Genomic DNA, 17,972 nt, shown 5'->3' on the forward strand with positions numbered 1-17,972 from the left:
ACCTCATTCATTTTGTGTTTTTTACCCATACATTAAATTGCAACATTATCAGACCTGAGAAAGTACAGGGCAAGGAGCCCACCTCCAACACTTAAGACAATCCTTCCCAGTAGCACTTTTCAGCACTGGCTTTCCAGGCTGCATGTGCCATTCCCAGTGAAAACAGAAGGAGCTTCTGCATCAAAAGCATGTCACCCGCTGCATCCAATTTGTAAAAGCGATGAGGACATCACAAAATTCAGAACACAGCCTTTTGTGTCCTCTGGGTTTTTTCAAGCTTTCTTTCTCTTAACCGCCCTCCATAATGCATCCCTCCACTGGGTCTCCTCCTGGCATAAAACTACTAAGAGAAATCCGATCCGGATCCTGACTCCAACGTGACATCTCTAATGTTTGGTAAGCTTCTTTACAGACAGCTGCTGTTTGAACCTTGCCTACCAGCTCCCTCCACCCCCTGCCACAGTGCCAGCCTTAACGCTTATGTCTGTTCCCCTCCATCTACCCTACCAGCTGCCTTCAGGGTGCAGAACCATCCATGGGGATCCCCATTAAGTATCCAATACTCCATCTAAAACGAAAAGGATCCTAAAATTGGGGGAGTAGCTGACACTAGCGATATGCCCAATGCCATGAAACAAAGCTGTGTCAGAGATGGAATCCTCTCAGAGTGCCATCTCAGGCAGTTGCTTCAACAAGAGAAACGTTCCCTTGTCAATATATGCTATTTATATTTCTTTATTGCCGCCTGCTGTAAGTATTTGTATTCTCTGCTTTTTATTCCTGTCCTCCTCTCTCTTCTGAAAAAACACGAAAAAATATATCTCATAAGAGTAGTACTAATTTGCTGTCATGTCCTACTGCAAGCTTGCCTACCATAAGGCAGGCCATCCTCCTCTCCAAACTCAGTAGTTTTCTTATTACAAGTCTCTAATAATGATGTTTTATTGCCTTTCTTTCCTTCCCTAGCAATTCTGGTATGGGACTGTCACCAAAAAATGTGGCATCTAAGAAAAACTTATAAATTCAGAAAAAAAGATGAGGGGGGGGGGGGGGGGGGAAACCACTTTCCAAGGAAGAATCCTTTCAGGTTTTAAGGAGACAGGGAGAAATAAATTGTTTACAGACCATTAATAGCTTTTTTGTGCAGTATGAATTTACAGTGAATGCCCTCCAGGAACTTTAAGAAACTCATTCTTATGCCTTCCTAACGCCTGCCCTGACTGCAGGTGGGGCAAGCAGAGAATAAAACAGAGTAACTTCTCTACTGCTACAGAAAATGAAGCCACTCGGCATGTCTTGTTGCTATTTTTATTTAATACTACGAACTGCGAATTTGTTGAGAATTCTAACACAACAGATGCCGAAATATGAAAGTTAAAACAGAAAACCTCAAGGCATTTTATAGATAATTATTCTCTCTCTGAATACCATCATAAAACAGCCAAGCAGCCATCTTGAGACTTTCACAGGAATTCAAGCCATAGTTTTTTAAAAGTGAAACTTTTAAAAGTTTCAAATTCTAAATATTGGAAAAATTCAAGCAAAAGCCAACATCCAAATAAGTCTATCTGCACACGAGCACAGGGTACTAGGCCTTCCAGTACTTCATGGCAGCCCCCAGCTTTGGGATTCCATTGTACCACAACCAGTTAAAAATGCCACAAGCTTTACCATCTTTTTTATAATATGACATATCAATTTCCACAAACTGAAAAAGGTAACAGCCCACAGCTACTAATGTCAACAAACAACGCTAGAGGAAAGTAGAAAGGTTCTCTTCTTTGTCTCATTCTCAGTCCTTTCCAGATATCCAGCTTGAACACTCTGGGGCATGACTGGTTTTGTGAGTGTTCCTCTTCTGCACACAGCAGAATCTACCGCTGAAAGCAGTGGTGTGCCCTTCCTTTAGGCTCCTTTCTCTCATTCCTTCCCTTAAGCCAGCAGGTAGTATTCACGCATCCACATAGTACACCGCATCAGGCAACTGACATGACCAAAAGCTGACCTTACTTTACTAACCTGTCAAGTTCATTCTCAGCTGCATCAGCTTCCTAATCCAGATCACTGAGCAACACAATTACTAATGTTAGGCACAAGGAAAGGAGGCAGAAATAACGGCTTGGGAATAAGGAGGGAGACCGAATCTCTCTAGGCAGCACTGATGATATATGCCAACTGAAACTGGTTATGGAACCAAGGTGTAGGAAAAAGAACTAAATACAGGAACATTCGAGTAGACCACCCTATCTACTAAGGTTAATGACAATTTATTAACTTAGCAGCATCATGTGTGGGCTTTGATAACATGGTGAAAAGTTACCTAAAAAATACACTGCTTTACCAAAACGTCAAGAGAAATATTATTAAAGCATGGTATGTACTTATAATTAATCTCTCAACTGAAAGACTGGAGATGGTACTTAAGACGACAGTTGATACTGGTAGAGATACTAACATCTGTTTCATCTCTTTTAAAGCAGATGGTAGACAACTCACTGATTTATCAAGTTCCCCGCCATTACTTCTGCCCTTGCACAGGACGGCTGTATGTGGAGAAAATAGTATTATGACAGATAAAAGGAGATGCCACCCAGCCTGCTCAACCAAGAAGATGAAACAATTTTGGATATTAAAATGACATTGGTGAATAGTTTTTATGATGGCAATAAAAAGCCTCTTCATTGTCTCCCATCTTTTACTATATCAGAGCAAAGGGAAAAAAAGGATGATTGATTTTCTCTGATTTAAGAGGAACTATACAGGAAATGCAGGTTCTGTTAGCTTCACAAATCCACAGCACCGTAAAATACATCTGAACTCCAGTATCTGAAAATTGTGACTTCAAAAGCAAAAACGCTGCCCGCTTATTAGCTATCAAGTCTCTCTTTTCTGTGAAGGAGAATTTTCCGTTTTGTTCAATACAGTACAAGCTTTTTAGAAAACAATACAGAAGTAAGTAACATCCGTCTATCCGCATCAGCTCCTCAAAAGCCAAAGAATGTAAGGCTAAATCAAAACACAGCTCAAAGGAAAAATTAAATCGTCCTGTTGATTTTTCATAAGGGAAAGCGCACAGATAAAATGTTTATTTTTGAGAAAACAACTATTTATAGGGCATTTACATTTAGAGCTTGAGCAAAACATATAGGAGACAAACTCATGATCATAGTTTCAAGAGAGCATACAGAGAACACGTAGTCCCTGCCTGGAATTGAGAGCAACTGAGAGCTGAATACATTTGTATATAACACACAGCCCTGTAACCATTAGGCTGCTTGAGGCTTCCATGACACTTTGAACTGAGCTGTAGGTGTGATAAGCGTACTTCTCCTGGAAGAGGACACGATACAAGTGGTGGGTGGACTGGATTGGGGATGCTTACTTTGAACCTCTCTCCCATCCCAGCTTCACCCCACAAGTAACACGACCGTTTCACATGATCCTGACAAACATGTAATAGGCTTAAAGCTGCCTGGTAGAGAGACAGGAAAGAAAGCCTAACTACAACAGTGCCCTGATTACTAAAATTAATAAAGAGGGCTGTAGAGGCTATATTTCTCATGTGGTAGATCAGCCTCCAAGTCTCTGCAATTCTTATTGCTCTCCTCACTGCAAGTACATGCATCAAGAAAGAAGCAGTTCTGTAACCCCCAAACACTGCAGCAAGTTCCAGATGGTCAGGTTAGCACTGAAGAGCAGCTCAATTATGCCGGTCAACTCAAATAAATACATAAAGAAACAGGAATCAGATCAGATTTGAACGGTTAAGTTATTTGACATGTACGTTCCCACTGATTACTCCAATACTACTTCAGGTTACTTGGGAAAAAAATCACACAGATTTACAAACACTCACAAACAAAAAATTCAACTTCTATCTTAGGTGATATTTTAATAGTCACATACGAAACAATATTAAAAACAGCTAAAAGCGTACTAGGTTCACAAGCAACAAGGGAAGATGACATTGAGAATGACAGCTAGATCTTCCACAAATGTACAAAGTGTACAAATGACCTTTTCATTAGTAAAAATTAATTTCTGAAAGGTATTGCAAGAGGGGAAAGAACAGCAAATATAAAAGTAAAAACACATTGCATCAATGAACCCAATACACCACAAAGTTTAAGTAAGTTACAGATCAGTGCTCAGGTAACTCAGGTCAAAGAGCACACCTGAGTATCATCTGTAACAGATTATGACCAACAGGGTTCTACAAGAGCCATAGCCTTGATTTCAGAGAGCGCTGTCTGCAGGATTTTTGAGTGGTCATCATGTCTAAAACCATTTTGGAAGTCTGACGTTTTATTAAGAATTTACTAACAGTAGATGCTGTGGTGTGATTTACTGAATGGAGTTAAATAATATTATCCAAACAATTCTTAAAAGATGACAGGTACTCCTGCCCAGAAGTAAACATTGTGATTTGGACTGTGAAAATGCTAAAATTTTACCTGGAAAACTGCACTGAGACAGAATGCGTATCAGATGCTTTTGCGGACACTGAAAAAATTTAGTTTAAGATTTTCTCCTGTGGAATGGAGAGGGCCCTCATATTCAGGTCCATATTGAAAGAAAACAATACATCTTAGTAAAATAAGCACAGCAAAGCCAGGCACCCAAAACATGCCCTAAAGCACTGCAAACCAAATAATAATCACCCTGATTTACAGCAGAATACTAACAGAGCTGTTTCGAGGGAAGAAATGAAAAATAGGACAACTTTTGTCTTTTATCCTTAAGAGCTTCTAGAGTGAGGGAAGATATAAGTCTAGTTTTGACAGCACACATACACACACACACATAAATATATATATATAAAATATAAAAATATCAACAGAAGTACTAGCAATTTCCGATACATCCTTTGAGAGTGGGAAGCATACCAAAATTCTTCACTTCCTTTCTAACCTATCTTAAAGACTGATAATGGTTCTCTGAGCCAGATCCCACCACACAGGATGACATAACGTAAAGAGTTCACAAGGAAATCACATGTTTTGAGCACCTAAGAAGTTTCTTACATTTTGGTCAGTGAATTTAGGAGCCTAAATAGAAAGCAGGTTCTTCTAAAAAAACTGGTGCATCATTTGATCAAGCACCATCTCCTGAGGTCCCTGCATGAAATCTGGACGGAGAAGAGTAAACTATGGGACCCAATGAAGTCAGTCTGTATGCTCCTGCTAAATGGAGTTGGAGCAAAATAGCAACAGGTTCTCTGAATTAAGCATCCATTTAGTTTCATAAACATGCAATCTAAAACACACAAAGCCTAATTCTCCCCCCCCCCCCCCATCAGGTCTGTCAGTCTATATACTTTGTAATAATATCCTTGACCAGTCTTAACAGTTGCCAGAGATCTGGTGTTAAAGAATCTCAGGAGATATTGCAAGATCTCAAAACCAAGTTTGTTGTCATGAGCCATCTCTCCAAGTCCACTCTATTTATCAAGTTGCTACAATCCAAGTCCAACTCTTCTCCCATTCTCATTCCTTCTTTTCATATACCTACGGATTTACAAATTCAGTTTGGACCCAAATTAGCTTCTGGGTGTTTGTTACAGACTCTTCCAGACAGCTGAACTAAAGGCGTTGTAAGAACAGGACTCAAACAAACTTAGGCAAGCTCGTCTGTTCCTTAGTAGGCCAGGTAAGCGCCTCACATAGTTATTTTGGCAAGGCACAACAGGAACAGCAAGCGCAGATCGCCACACAAAACGCGGCGCTGGGAAAGAGGACCCAGATCTTGCACAGAATCTAGGCCTGACAGCAGGCTAGATCCTCTTTACATCCACAAATACAAAAAGATTTGTCTAGGTCTTTTTTTCCTAGCTTCTTCCCTTTTGGCCTAGTGTGCCAGACATGCTTGCTGAGCCACCTGGAAGTGGATTAGGCCAAACTAGAGGTGTACGTAAAAACTTATCTAGAATCCGGGCAAAGAGAAACCCCATTCGTGGCTCCTAGTCTCTAGGCTCCTATATTTAGGATGTTTTTTAATCTTTCTTAACTCTGGCAAGTTTAACCTCTAACAGCAATCTTCGCCTATTCCAGGAGAACATATAAAAGAGGAGCCAGAGACCACTTAAAATGGGCCACAGAAGTGAAGCATGAGGATAATCAACTCAAATTTCAGATTAAGAAATAATTCTGCAGATTTCTACCCTTGCTGTTCAAAAACAAAACTGTGTGCGCTTGCTTTTGTAGGATCTTTCCTCTTTTCTTCTTCTTTCTCCCTTCCTCCTCATCCCATTTGATGAGGTCATGTTTTTGTTTCTATACCAGGAGAGTAACATGGATCCCTACGTAGAGTAATAGTGACATTTTAGCTTTCACCTACTGTACAAAGTATTTGCACAAAGAAACATTCCCTCCCCAAAAGCTAGTAACAATTAAGCTAGAAGTTATTTTTCTTTTTGTGAAACATCTTAGCTCCTCTTTCTTTATTCTATTTTTACAGATAAAAACATTTGAGTATCTTTAAAATTAACTGCTCATGAAGTATTCATGCAGATATAGATATAACCAGCATTGTGCTTTCATATATGCTCTAATGTATATCTCTAGCTAGTTTCTTTTGTTGAACATCTCAAAATACCTCAACCCTCTATTTTTTAACTATGGTACAGCATAGCCAGCATAAGTAACCTAAGTGTTTGTATGAATGCTAATAATATAAAGGCTTTCCTCCAGAGTTTGCATATTCTGCACCTGCTTTCTCCCTACTGCTATATGGGAAATTTTACTGCTCAAATCTGCAGAACTCCAAGGGTTTTTCTGGTTTTGGGGTCTTTTTAAAAGCAACCTATTCAGATTTCAATGCAAACAACATGGTTCCCTTCAAACAAGGTATCCTTCAGAGCATGAGAGAGTAAAAAACAGTTTTTTTACCATAAAGATCTAAGAACACAGGGGAGTTCTGCATGCAGATTTCCCCCTTCCAAGCTCTAATTGATATGCCCTGCAGAGATCTTCAGAGATAATTACTTCCCCTGTGGAGAATTATTAAATGATATGACATAATCTGCTTTACTGTAAAAAAGTAGGAGCTGCCTTCTGTCATTTCTTACTTAAGTAAACGCCAATTGCTTTCAGAAGGTATGGCGTTTATCTAAGAAAGCAGCAAATGCTGCATGAAGAACGTATCATTAATAATTACATAATTTGGATACATGCATACCACATTCACCATTTAAACAGATCCGTAATCATCAACTAACTCATCCCCAGTTTTACCCCAAAGTTAAAAAAAAAAAAAAAAAAAACACACACCACTCAAGCCAAACTTCCATTTTACTACAGGAAATTGAAACCCTAGAAACTTAAATGGCTGTGGAGAAAAAACAATGTTGAAGTAAAAATTGGATTTTAGGCGTTTCTGGTACCAAATTCAAAACTTAAAGTGCATGTTTTCAAAAAAAAGAAAGCAAGCTACATCTGGATGCATAATAATGTATTTAGAAGGTTCATCTGTACCCTCAGAGAAACAAAGAACGTGGCAGAAGCTGTTCGTGAATTCTTCTTACAACATTAGAATAGCGAGATGGAAAACACTGAACCGTAAAAATATTACGGAAATCGACACAAACTGAATGATTCAAGAGAAAACACTGTGGTCTGTGATATTTTCAGACTATCCTATTTTCTTGATGTAAGTTTCTCCGAGTCTTGCCATTTACTCAACAGGCATAAAATGGACTCCTCAACCTTGTAATTGAATATATTATTAATATTTGCTCTTCACTATTTTGACTGCATTTATCATTCAAACATGCGAAACAGTAACAACGTTCAGGCCACTGCGTAACCTGTATTGCTCTTTAAAGAGCTAACGGTCTTGAATTTATAGAGCCCCAAGGCTGATGCACTCAGATTAGATTTACACAAATCAGTAACGAGTTTTGCTTTAAACAGAAGCATACAATCGCAAAATTTTGTAGAGGCATAATTTTGAATATGACAAATACAGAGTGAATACCTTTTTGGCACTTAATACCTTCCCAAAAAATGTATTTGCAGCTGTGCTGCTTCTCGTTCAGCTGCTTAAGGCAAAATTTCAAGCTTTTGGATTGGTGTTAATCAGACGAATTCACACTGGGACTTTCACCTATATACATATACACTATATCAAGATGCAATTATATTTCAAGTTAAAAGTCAAAGTATGTACTGCTTTATAAGAGCAAAGACGCTTCCAATTTACCCATCATGTAACACTGTTCATTCAATTAGGTTTAATTTCAGAAATATCTAGCAACATTTATTTCTTCCACTTGCAATTCTTGCAACTTTTTAAGGCTCCCAATCAATACAAACTATTAACAACTACGTTACCACAAAGACATAAAAGTATTAACTGAATTTTCTGCAGCTAATTTATCTTTTGGTCTAATTTACAACACTAATCTGAGTTTTAGTGTGAACTGAGTGTGAATGTTAGCTTGAAGGACTATGAATAAACATCTCTGTCGTGTAACAAAAACACAGCAGCATACACCCGGTGCACTGTGATAATAAGATTTAACTGAAAAAGTCATACCTGCGGGCACAAAGTCTCTATGTGATTAGCTGCCATTTGGACAATTTTCATTCCATCTTCATTTGTTGACAATGAACAAGCAAGATTAGCAACCTTAAATAAACAAATAAGTAATTCTGTAAGCAAGTATTCATCTCCAGACTCTAAAATAGGCCAAAAACATCTCTGATACAAAGCTTACTGTTACTTGGGGAAATAACGTATTTATTCATATCTTGGCCAAGAACATATTTGAACAAGGAAACTCAAGGGGAAAAAAAACGGGGAGAGAGGGGGGGAAGCCGTGGAAAGGAGTGACAATAACAAAAAAAAAAAAAAAATCTCATGACCTATCCCCAGTTTAGGTTCAGCACTTAATAGCAGTAGCGTAGTGCTCTCTCCTACTTGGATACCATTAGATTTCAAATTAGAGATCCTAAGGCTTCAGCTAGATTACTTGTGATTGCGTTCCTTATTTTCCTGAGCCTTTCAAATAACGTGCCCAGCTTTTGGTTTTGTTTTTTTTTTTTTTGGCCTCACTTTTAGGACCTTAAAGATCAAATAACCCTTAGCCTTGATTTACCATAGTTAAGATACAGTCAGAATGACCTATGCCGTGAGCTATCCACAGCTGATTAATTAGTGGCACAATTTTCTACTAAGATAGCCCTATTAGTGCAGCTTATACTGAAAATGTACTTCCACAGATATCATGGTTCTTTATACAAGTATAAGTTCCGTTTTATTTTACTATACACCATGAAGAAAACACAGCTTCCTCTATAGGAAAAAAGCCCATCCAGGTGGTTTCACGCTTCTACAAGTTTGAGTAACAAAAGACAACAAACGCACACCCACTTCAGTTCAGTTCTCAACATCAACAGGAAGTAACAGGTGGGCTTGGCAAGGCACATCAGGAGTTGGGGCATGGTGATCTGGTAGATCATCTCACCATGTTACAGTCACATAAGTCATTAATCGTTATGTAAACGATTGCACTTGTCAGTGCAAGAGTTAAGTGAAATCACCTTTGTTAAAGTACCTGTATTCCATATACGTCCCACTAATGTTATGTGGATCAAGAAGTGCCCTCTACAGCACTGTAAGTATCAACAGATATAAATATGCATAGTTAAATCATAAACATTCAAAACTCATACAATGGTTTATACAGCTCAAGCGCTAAAAATGTTAGAACTCCTCTTCATTTACTTACACTCAATGACACTACTTACAATAAAGAGCAGTAATTCAGCGACGACCTATTATCGAAGGCTTCTATTATTCTTAGTTAATTCATATAAATAATTAAACAGAACTAGTTAGCCCAAGGCCACATAAATTATTTTACCCTACCAAAATTCAGAAGCTGTGACTGGGCGCCATTTTGAAGAGGATGAGGGCCAGAATGCATATCATTGCATGTATAGCTATGCTTAATTAGAAATACTTTATCAACGTATTCCCACTATTCCCACACAAGTCATCTGTTCCCCACCTGTATGATGCATAGTCTTGTCAGCTTAAAAACTAGGCTTAGCATTGAAGAAATCACTTTTCACTGAGGAGCTCATACTGCCTATTATGTACAATTACTACAAATGCTTTGGTATCATTCTAATACAACTCTAAGAGACACCTTATTCACTCCCAAAAAAGTTATTTTCCTTTAGGTCAGGATTTGTCAATAGCGCTTACAGAAAGTAACTCATACAATTATAATACTGAGTGTTATGCAGTATTGACTACATTTCTTTACTGGAGGGCAGGAGTTCCCCCTTTAGAATTCCATGAACCAGAAACTCTTCTGGCTAGAATTTGCTCAAGAATGAGAAAATCTGTGCGTGCAAGATGCAAACAGTAAAGATAAAGTAATTATATTCTTCTCTCTTACATATTATAGGGAGCACGTGTGTATGTCTAGAAGAGAAAGCACAGCTACAAGAGCTTTCTCTCTGAAAAATCGCGCCTAAATGTGTGCGTAGGCTGAAAAAGTTCATCAGATACAGTTCATGTGTGTGTCTGTGCTTCAAAGAAAAAGGAAGAGATATTTCGAAGTTATCTGAGATGCACTGTATTGTATTCACACCGTTGGCACAAATATTTTGAGATGGAAGGCTTTTTTTCTTGCTTATGCTCACTCAAGTGCACTTACACTCTGTACCCTGATACACCTTCCACTTGCTATTATCCTTGGCTTTTTTCAATATCGGGTTTTCAAATGCTTTCCACTGAAATTACAAGGCAAAACAGAAAAAAAACATATAGGAAAACATCTTGGAGAATGCTAATTACTTCCAATAGTGACTCCAGAAAGGCTTGATAATCCGCAACAGGAAATGCCCTAAAGTCATACATTGCTGTTAGCAATGAAGATACGTAACATCCTTCCTGCAGACAAACTGAAAAACGTTCCCAGTGCAGTAAGATCCTGTGGAAAAGTGACGGTCACAAGCCAAGCGAGGCTGCCTTTTTACTGGGAGATCAATAGGTCTTACCATGTCGACTTAGTGCTGAGAAGGAAGAGGAAGGTATGATCCTATTGGTGAAGCGTCCTCGGGAGTGGGAGACGTTAGTCACAGACCAGTGAAACCAAATGAGGTCTGAGAATGGATCGTGGTTCAGAGTTAACTCTAACCTGAACAATGGATCTGTTCACAAGGTACTTCCCACTCCTCCCAAGCTTTTCGCTCAGATTTTAACTGATGCTGCATTTTTCACGAAGGTGTTGCTCACCAAAGGCAACAATCATCTTGCACATCCATCAAGGTAAAGAAAGCGTCATCTTCAAGACGGGTCATACTTTAGAAGAAATGTCATTGATAAGGGAAGAGGATAAGATGATTGGGAGAGAAGTTACTTTAAACAAACAAAGAAATAGGATAAAATAAGTACAGCTAGTAAGAACAAGAAAATAAAAGGAGTAAGAACACAAACATTAGGCTGATGCCTAAAAAGGTGCCTCAATGCTTTTGAACAGCTGAGAGAAGCCGCAGCACGCTCTGTTCATTGTTACCACCTGTGTGTCATACATGCAAGGGCAGAGCAGGAACAAGCCTGTGAACCACTAAGGCTAACAAGTCTCCGTTCTTGAGTGCCTGTATGTATAGACAGGTACACACAGATAACCACACCAAGAAAAACCACTATTTATTTTCACTCTGTACTGACCAAAATTGACCAGGATCAGACAGCCAGTTGCTTTCAAGTTTTTGCTTAAGAAATTAAATTACAAGCAGCTGAACGACTCACAGTTTAGCTTTTTTAAAATAAAATGTATAACTTGACAATAAGCTACCTGTCAAATGCTTTTAAGTGCAGAAATCAAAAAACAGAAAGCCACAAAAATAAAGCTCAGCTTTAGTGCACAACTGCCATTTAAGAATTTACTTTTTACTTCACTAAACCCTTCACATACCTCAAAAAAAGGTTTCTACGCTTTTACTAAAATTATTATTGTGTTCTGTATTTGAGCTTATAGAACATAAAACAACAAAATCTGTTCAGGTAAGAAAAAGTCTGGTCAACCTTTGCACAAGAGAAATCTAACCAGGTACTTCTTAGATCCAAAATATTTTAATTTTATATATTGATTCATTATTTTATTCAACCTCAGCATTGAGCCTTGGTTTCATAGTTGATGTAGGTTCCTCCTGGGGTTTGGTCCAGTTTTGCAATAGTTAATATATATTTTCCCCCCCTTTCTTGGGGATCTCCTAAGCCAAGGCTTCCCTTGTGGGATACAGTTTAGGGACAAGTCTTTACCTTAGCTCCACGTGAAAACCACCTGATCGGCTGTGAAACTGAAAATTAGATCACCAAAATGCTCATCCCCAAGAATTCTCACAAATCCCTTGAAAGAGTAGGTAAGTTCTCCCACAATCAATGGGGCATGGGGAGAACAGAAGATATATGCAGTATCTCAGTAAAAAAAAATTACAAGAAAGTTCTTAAACACAAATGAATATATTTTGTCTCACCTGAATATTGAAAATTTGAAGTTGATCCCTGCATCATAGCATTTAGAACCGCAACACAAGATAAGCAACTAAAGACAACGGCAGGCAGTGAAGTGAAACAAAGACAATACAGAATGAAGGTACTCAGAGCAAGGCCTGAGGTTTTAGAAAAGGCTGCAGAACAAAAAAAGAAAGAAAGAAATGTTACAACTGAGGGGATCAGTTTGACCCCAGCATTTCAGATAGAGATGCCTCAGACAACACAGTCAAGAGCAAAGAAAACAGACTGTATATGCAGGGCTGAGGTATGGACAGAGGTAGACGTCGTAATGACGAGAGCGCGTTAGGAACGAGCTTACGGAAAATAAAGTAACGCACAGAATTTGTAACTATACCAAGGAGAGAAACAGGAGAGAGGGGGGAAAAAAAGGGACAAAAAGAAAAAAAGAGAGGAGGGAGGGGAAAAAGAGGACAAAAAGGGAGGGGGGAAGGGGGAAAAAGGGACAAAAAAGGAGAGGATGGGGGGGGGGAGGGACCTCAAGGGAGGGGAGGGGAAGGAGGGAGAAAAAAGAACAGCTAGCAGAAAGCTGAGAGCAGTAAATCCCAGATATTACACACGTCCAAACGCTGCATCCAAGATGCACGCTGCCAAACTCCAACTAAACTCTGAAAACACCCTATGGTCTGGTATTTGCTTAACTCTCCCACATTTCATTCCGCTAGAGAACGAATAAGCTTCAGTTCCACAGGCCTCCAGCTCTTCAGGATGACAATCCTGTGAGGTGGTTGTCTCATCTTCTCTTGTCATTCCCCAGTGACAAACAGAAAGTTTTTAAAAGCTTCCCCCTTGTACACAAAATGAACATTTGTATAAGACGACAGGGCCTTCTGCTGAAAAGGATCTTTGTCATTTGAATGGAAAGAATATCCCCCTCAAATAAGAAGGAAACGTCTTGTGTTCTGCGAATAAACACAGCCAAATGCATCTCTCAATAAACAGTAACAAAACACGTTACCAGTAAAACACACTTACTGCAGCAGCAGAATGCAGTAGAATACAAACATATTAGTTAGTAACATATTTGACAGGTTAACAAAGCACCTCTGTTTAAACTAATGTTTTCCATCGTTCTCTGAGACTATAGCAGACTACATATTGCAGGTCTAGCAACTGCTTAATGGAATCATGCTCAAGGAGAGCAAGTGTCAACAGCAATGTTATCAGCACTGCTACTATCACACACGTCTATAAATATGCAATACCAAATCCAAAACTCGATTGTTAGGTAGCAAAAGGTTAAGTACATCACCGCGCTTTATCACCATCTGTTTCACTCTCAGCTAAGAAAAGCTTTATTCATCAAATGTCCACACTGGGAACAAAGAATTAAACGCATCACAGTAATTTTTTTCCAGCCAAATGCACTGCATTTATTTCTAAAAATATGAGTTATTCTCTTTGGAAGAGGTGGTCTGCCGGCTCACTAAATTCCACTCATACAAGCTGAAATGAATAACGCAACACGTTCGTTAGATGTTACCTCCCTCACTCCACCAATAAGAGCTTAATTTCTGTTCATTGTGTTAGCCCAGTCTCCTAACTCACTCACGCTCTAAGTCACTGATGATGAAGCTGTTTTCAGAAAAGCTTGTGATTCCTCTTCTCGCCAAAGACTTCCCATCCTTTGTAGCAAAGGCTTTCTGTCCAGAACTCTGTATTCCTTTCACTGAGGAAAGATCTTCCAAAGTTCTGCCTATCCTTAACATCACAAGGCCCCTCACCGCTCTGCAGGGTAAGCCCCAAAGCTCTTTCTAAGATTTGTTAGCATAGCGTGAGGAAGTCTCTGGGGACCCTCACTCTCCAGTTTATAACTCCGCAGATACTATGAACAACATGCTGGGAATAAGGATAGCCTTGAATGAAGAATGCTGCATTATGTGCATTTATAATTACTACATGCGTTTTTATGTGCTTAATAAAACTTACACAGACTAGTTTTTTTTTTTTTTTTTTTTTTTGGGGGGGGGGGGGGGGAAGAGGAAAACCACATTCCTGTGGACTGAAAACTGACCTCCAGTGGGCAATAAAGTAGTATCACAATGTTGCTTGTTTCTTCAACCTATTTTCTACCATAAAACTTACTTTCTTCTCAGATTAGGTTGAAGAGTAATCCTGCCTGAGCTATTTCTAAGTTGCTGTCAGTTTCCACATTAGTATTTTATATAGTTTATAAAATGCTTTAGGATACTTCTTCCTGAAAGTTACAATATTACTTTAATTTTTATTAACTGTTACTTCTGTGGGAGTGAAGTTAGAAACCATACTGAACTACATACTTAACACAAACTACGTTCGTTACTTTCCCTGTCTCTCTCTCAACTTTTGGCCTTTGACTCTTGCAGAAGCATTCCTGAATCTGCTAATTTAACTACCGGGAAGCACTACATATATGCAAGCCTCTCTGCCCATTTTTCACTTCTTTTTGCATTTCTCTTTTACATTTTGCACATCTCTAATTGGTCCATTTCCTGCAGAACCGAATTACACAGTACATTATTAATGTCATAATCACTACTGCTTTGACAAAATCAGCTCTACCTTATACCCTGGGGCCTATCACTGCCCCTGCTCAACTCTCTTATTAACACGAAGAAACTCCTCAGAGTTTTACATAATTTAAAATGCTTCCTGCAATGTTGTTTGTCAAGCATACCCAAGATCTGTTTTCAGTTATCCATAATAAAGGGTACTTGAGCACCAATGGACTACATTGTTCTCTTCTTTCAACCAGCATTAATCTACAACACCGCATTGCAATCTGTGTCTCAAGTTGCATGTGCTAAGAGCAGTCTCACTCATGTTCAGGAGACTGTTTTGATAAACCGGGCCTAAGTTTCATAAAAACAAAATATAAATAGAGAACAGATTTTTTTAAAAACCTCAATATTTTGAGGCAAAGATGGTACACGTGCGAGAACCCCACACAGTGACATTTCAGAAACTATTTACTTTTCTATAAAGATATGAGGCCTGATGCAGAGACATATTAAGCTTTCTCCAACTGGGAGATACAGCTGTCTTTACTGTATCCCAGTAAAGTGCTAAGCTGATTCCCTCTCTAGACCTTAGTGTCCACAGCCCTGGTTATAACCAAAGAAAACATACTGCATTTGGATTACATTTGTTCTCTGGCAACCCAAGTTGGCTGAACAGCCCACTAAGTAGGAGAAGCTGGCTTTAACGTACTTGCCTGTAGACGTGACCAACGTTTAATCGATAGTGCCTCAATGAATGTACCACCCACATCAGCACCAGACTTAAAGTCTATTGCAATGACCACAGAGTAGCCTTTGGTGCCTGAAGAAAGGTCCTTCCAAGAACCTAGAGCTAACAGCAGACGAAAAGATCTAACTACGTTATTTTATGAGGAAACATCCTTTCCCTTAACACCTTTTGCTGAACTGTTAACAACAGAGGTCGCCAGCAGTACCATGTGATTATATATAGAAATATAAAGAAAACCATCTGAAAGAGAGAACAAGATATGCAGAAAACTGCATACAAAAAAAAAAAAAAAACAAACTTGACTGTTGTACTGCCTTTTCCCGTCCCTACCTCTCTCTTCATCCACCCAGAGCAAACTTTCAGTATAATTCCAGAGAGAGGCCATCAGTCGTGCACAGACTTAGCTAAATACTTCAAATAACTAAGACGAAGAGAAGTTATCAAAACTCATTGCCAGAATTTAAAATTTGTGAGGTGCAGACACCATACATGCAAAAGTGCTTTTAAATGAATTGTTAAGCTTAACTCAAATTTAACCTGACATTAACAAGACTTAACATCTGTCACCTCCAGAAGTTTAATAAGTACTGGGGTGGATTAATGAGTTCGCAAAACAAACACAACGGCTGAAATTCCAAAGATCCCCTCTATTTTCCAGTTTTTAATTAAGAGACCATCATAATCTTATGAGAGGCAATACTTTGGTTTTTCACTAGTTCTTTAATATCTTATGAATTTCTTTTAAAATTTCCAAATATATCTTTCCTTTTGAATGAAAATTTCTTTCCTCCTTTCTTCTCTGTACTTAACCCACCTTCTGCACTTAATCAAGGAGCAAATTCAAAATAAATAATAACAAACTGTCATTAGAACACTCAAGATTTCAGGCCCTCTTTCAAAATGCAGCAGCATTGTTATTATTATTTCTTGGTATCTTCAAATTTTACATATTACCTTGGTCTATAAAACGAAAGGTAGGAACAGAACATATCCATGAGTATATTCTCATTTATTTCCTCATCACTGCTTATTCATTCTAGAGTCCAATATCCATTATCCTTGTTCTAAGGATGTTTCTATTACACTAAATAATGAACGGTTGTGCTATACAAATAACCACATGCATTGAGGTGACCTTTTTTTCCCCCCCTAGCCCCAAAGTCTTAGATTCTTCCAGTTACCGAATTCTAAATCTATGTTTACCTCTTTGTCTCTGACACATTAATTGAGCTAGAACTTGATCCCTAGAGATGATGAGTATTTCCTCCAAAACGCATACACCCTCTATTATTCAAATCAGCGTGACCCGAGAACTCAGTATGCCAACAAACTGAAGGCACACAGGTCTCACTCAGCACTTGTTTAGTATTGTCGAGCAGGCGAGGAAATAAGACTTCCTCTGTCTAGTATTTCAGAATATTCTCTCTCAATGAGTCAGGGTACTCAGCTGAGAGTTTGAACGTTCTGGAATGTTCTAAGAAACATGAAAATGGAGTTATCAATTTCCTCCCTTTCCTTTGTTTCAAACGAGTGTTTAACTACATTTAACTACATTATATATAAGTCAGTATTATCGTGACAAAAGGCAATGTTTTGACCTTATCCAAAGGAAGCACTTTGAACCTCCCTGAAATGACTAACATCATGCTAGTACTGACAAATATCAACGCAGAGGAACGCTCAGGTAGATTCTGATATTTGGCATTAGATAGATGAAGTCAACTTTGTTAACGTAATCTTTAATCCTTTGATTCTTGAGTCAGTATGTTCAACGAGCCATGATTTCCAAGAGGCAACAAACGTAGCTCAAGCATAGTAACACACTGTGTTTCAAAAACTGTTTTAAAAGCTGCATCATCTCACTGACTGGAGTACAGAAGTGAATGGGTGATTCTGGGATCCACTACTGAACTGCCACTGATCTGCAGCATCTGACTGGAGCTCTGCTTCAGCCTTCAACTCTGTTTCCTGTTGTTACTCTGTCTTTTCTTGGAGTTATAGGGAGCAGGGACTATACCTTTTGACTACAGGTTACTACAGGTGTTGAACAGCGGGGATGATCTAATTTGGGATTTGTCCGTTATTTTATAATTATTATTTCTGTAATGAAAGGTTTTTAATTTTTACATTCATCTTGGCAACACAAAAATATTGCAGCGAGCATGAGAGAAAAAACATTTCAAGTAGGTGTGTGTTTTCAAGTCAAATGCTTT

The 17,972-nt window shown here is 38.6% G+C and overlaps 1 protein-coding gene across 13 annotated transcripts in view; it reads right to left on the reverse strand.

Moving 5' to 3' along the window:
- CTNNA3 (catenin alpha 3) overlaps window positions 1-17,972 on the reverse strand; it is a 571,770-nt gene that overhangs the window by 195,894 nt on the left and 357,904 nt on the right. For 10 of the 13 annotated variants that reach the window (XM_009676053.2, XM_009676026.2, XM_009676018.2 and 7 more), the window contains one exon: window positions 8,536-8,628. The exons of the other annotated variants lie outside the window; for them this stretch is intronic. In XM_009676053.2, coding sequence (XP_009674348.2) covers window positions 8,536-8,628 — 93 coding nt within the window. The remainder of the gene's footprint in view (window positions 1-8,535; window positions 8,629-17,972) is intronic. 13 annotated transcript variants of the gene reach the window in all.

Source organism: Struthio camelus, chromosome 7 (assembly GCF_040807025.1).
Source record: "Struthio camelus isolate bStrCam1 chromosome 7, bStrCam1.hap1, whole genome shotgun sequence".
In the NCBI taxonomy this organism is placed as follows: Eukaryota; Metazoa; Chordata; class Aves; order Struthioniformes; family Struthionidae; genus Struthio; species Struthio camelus.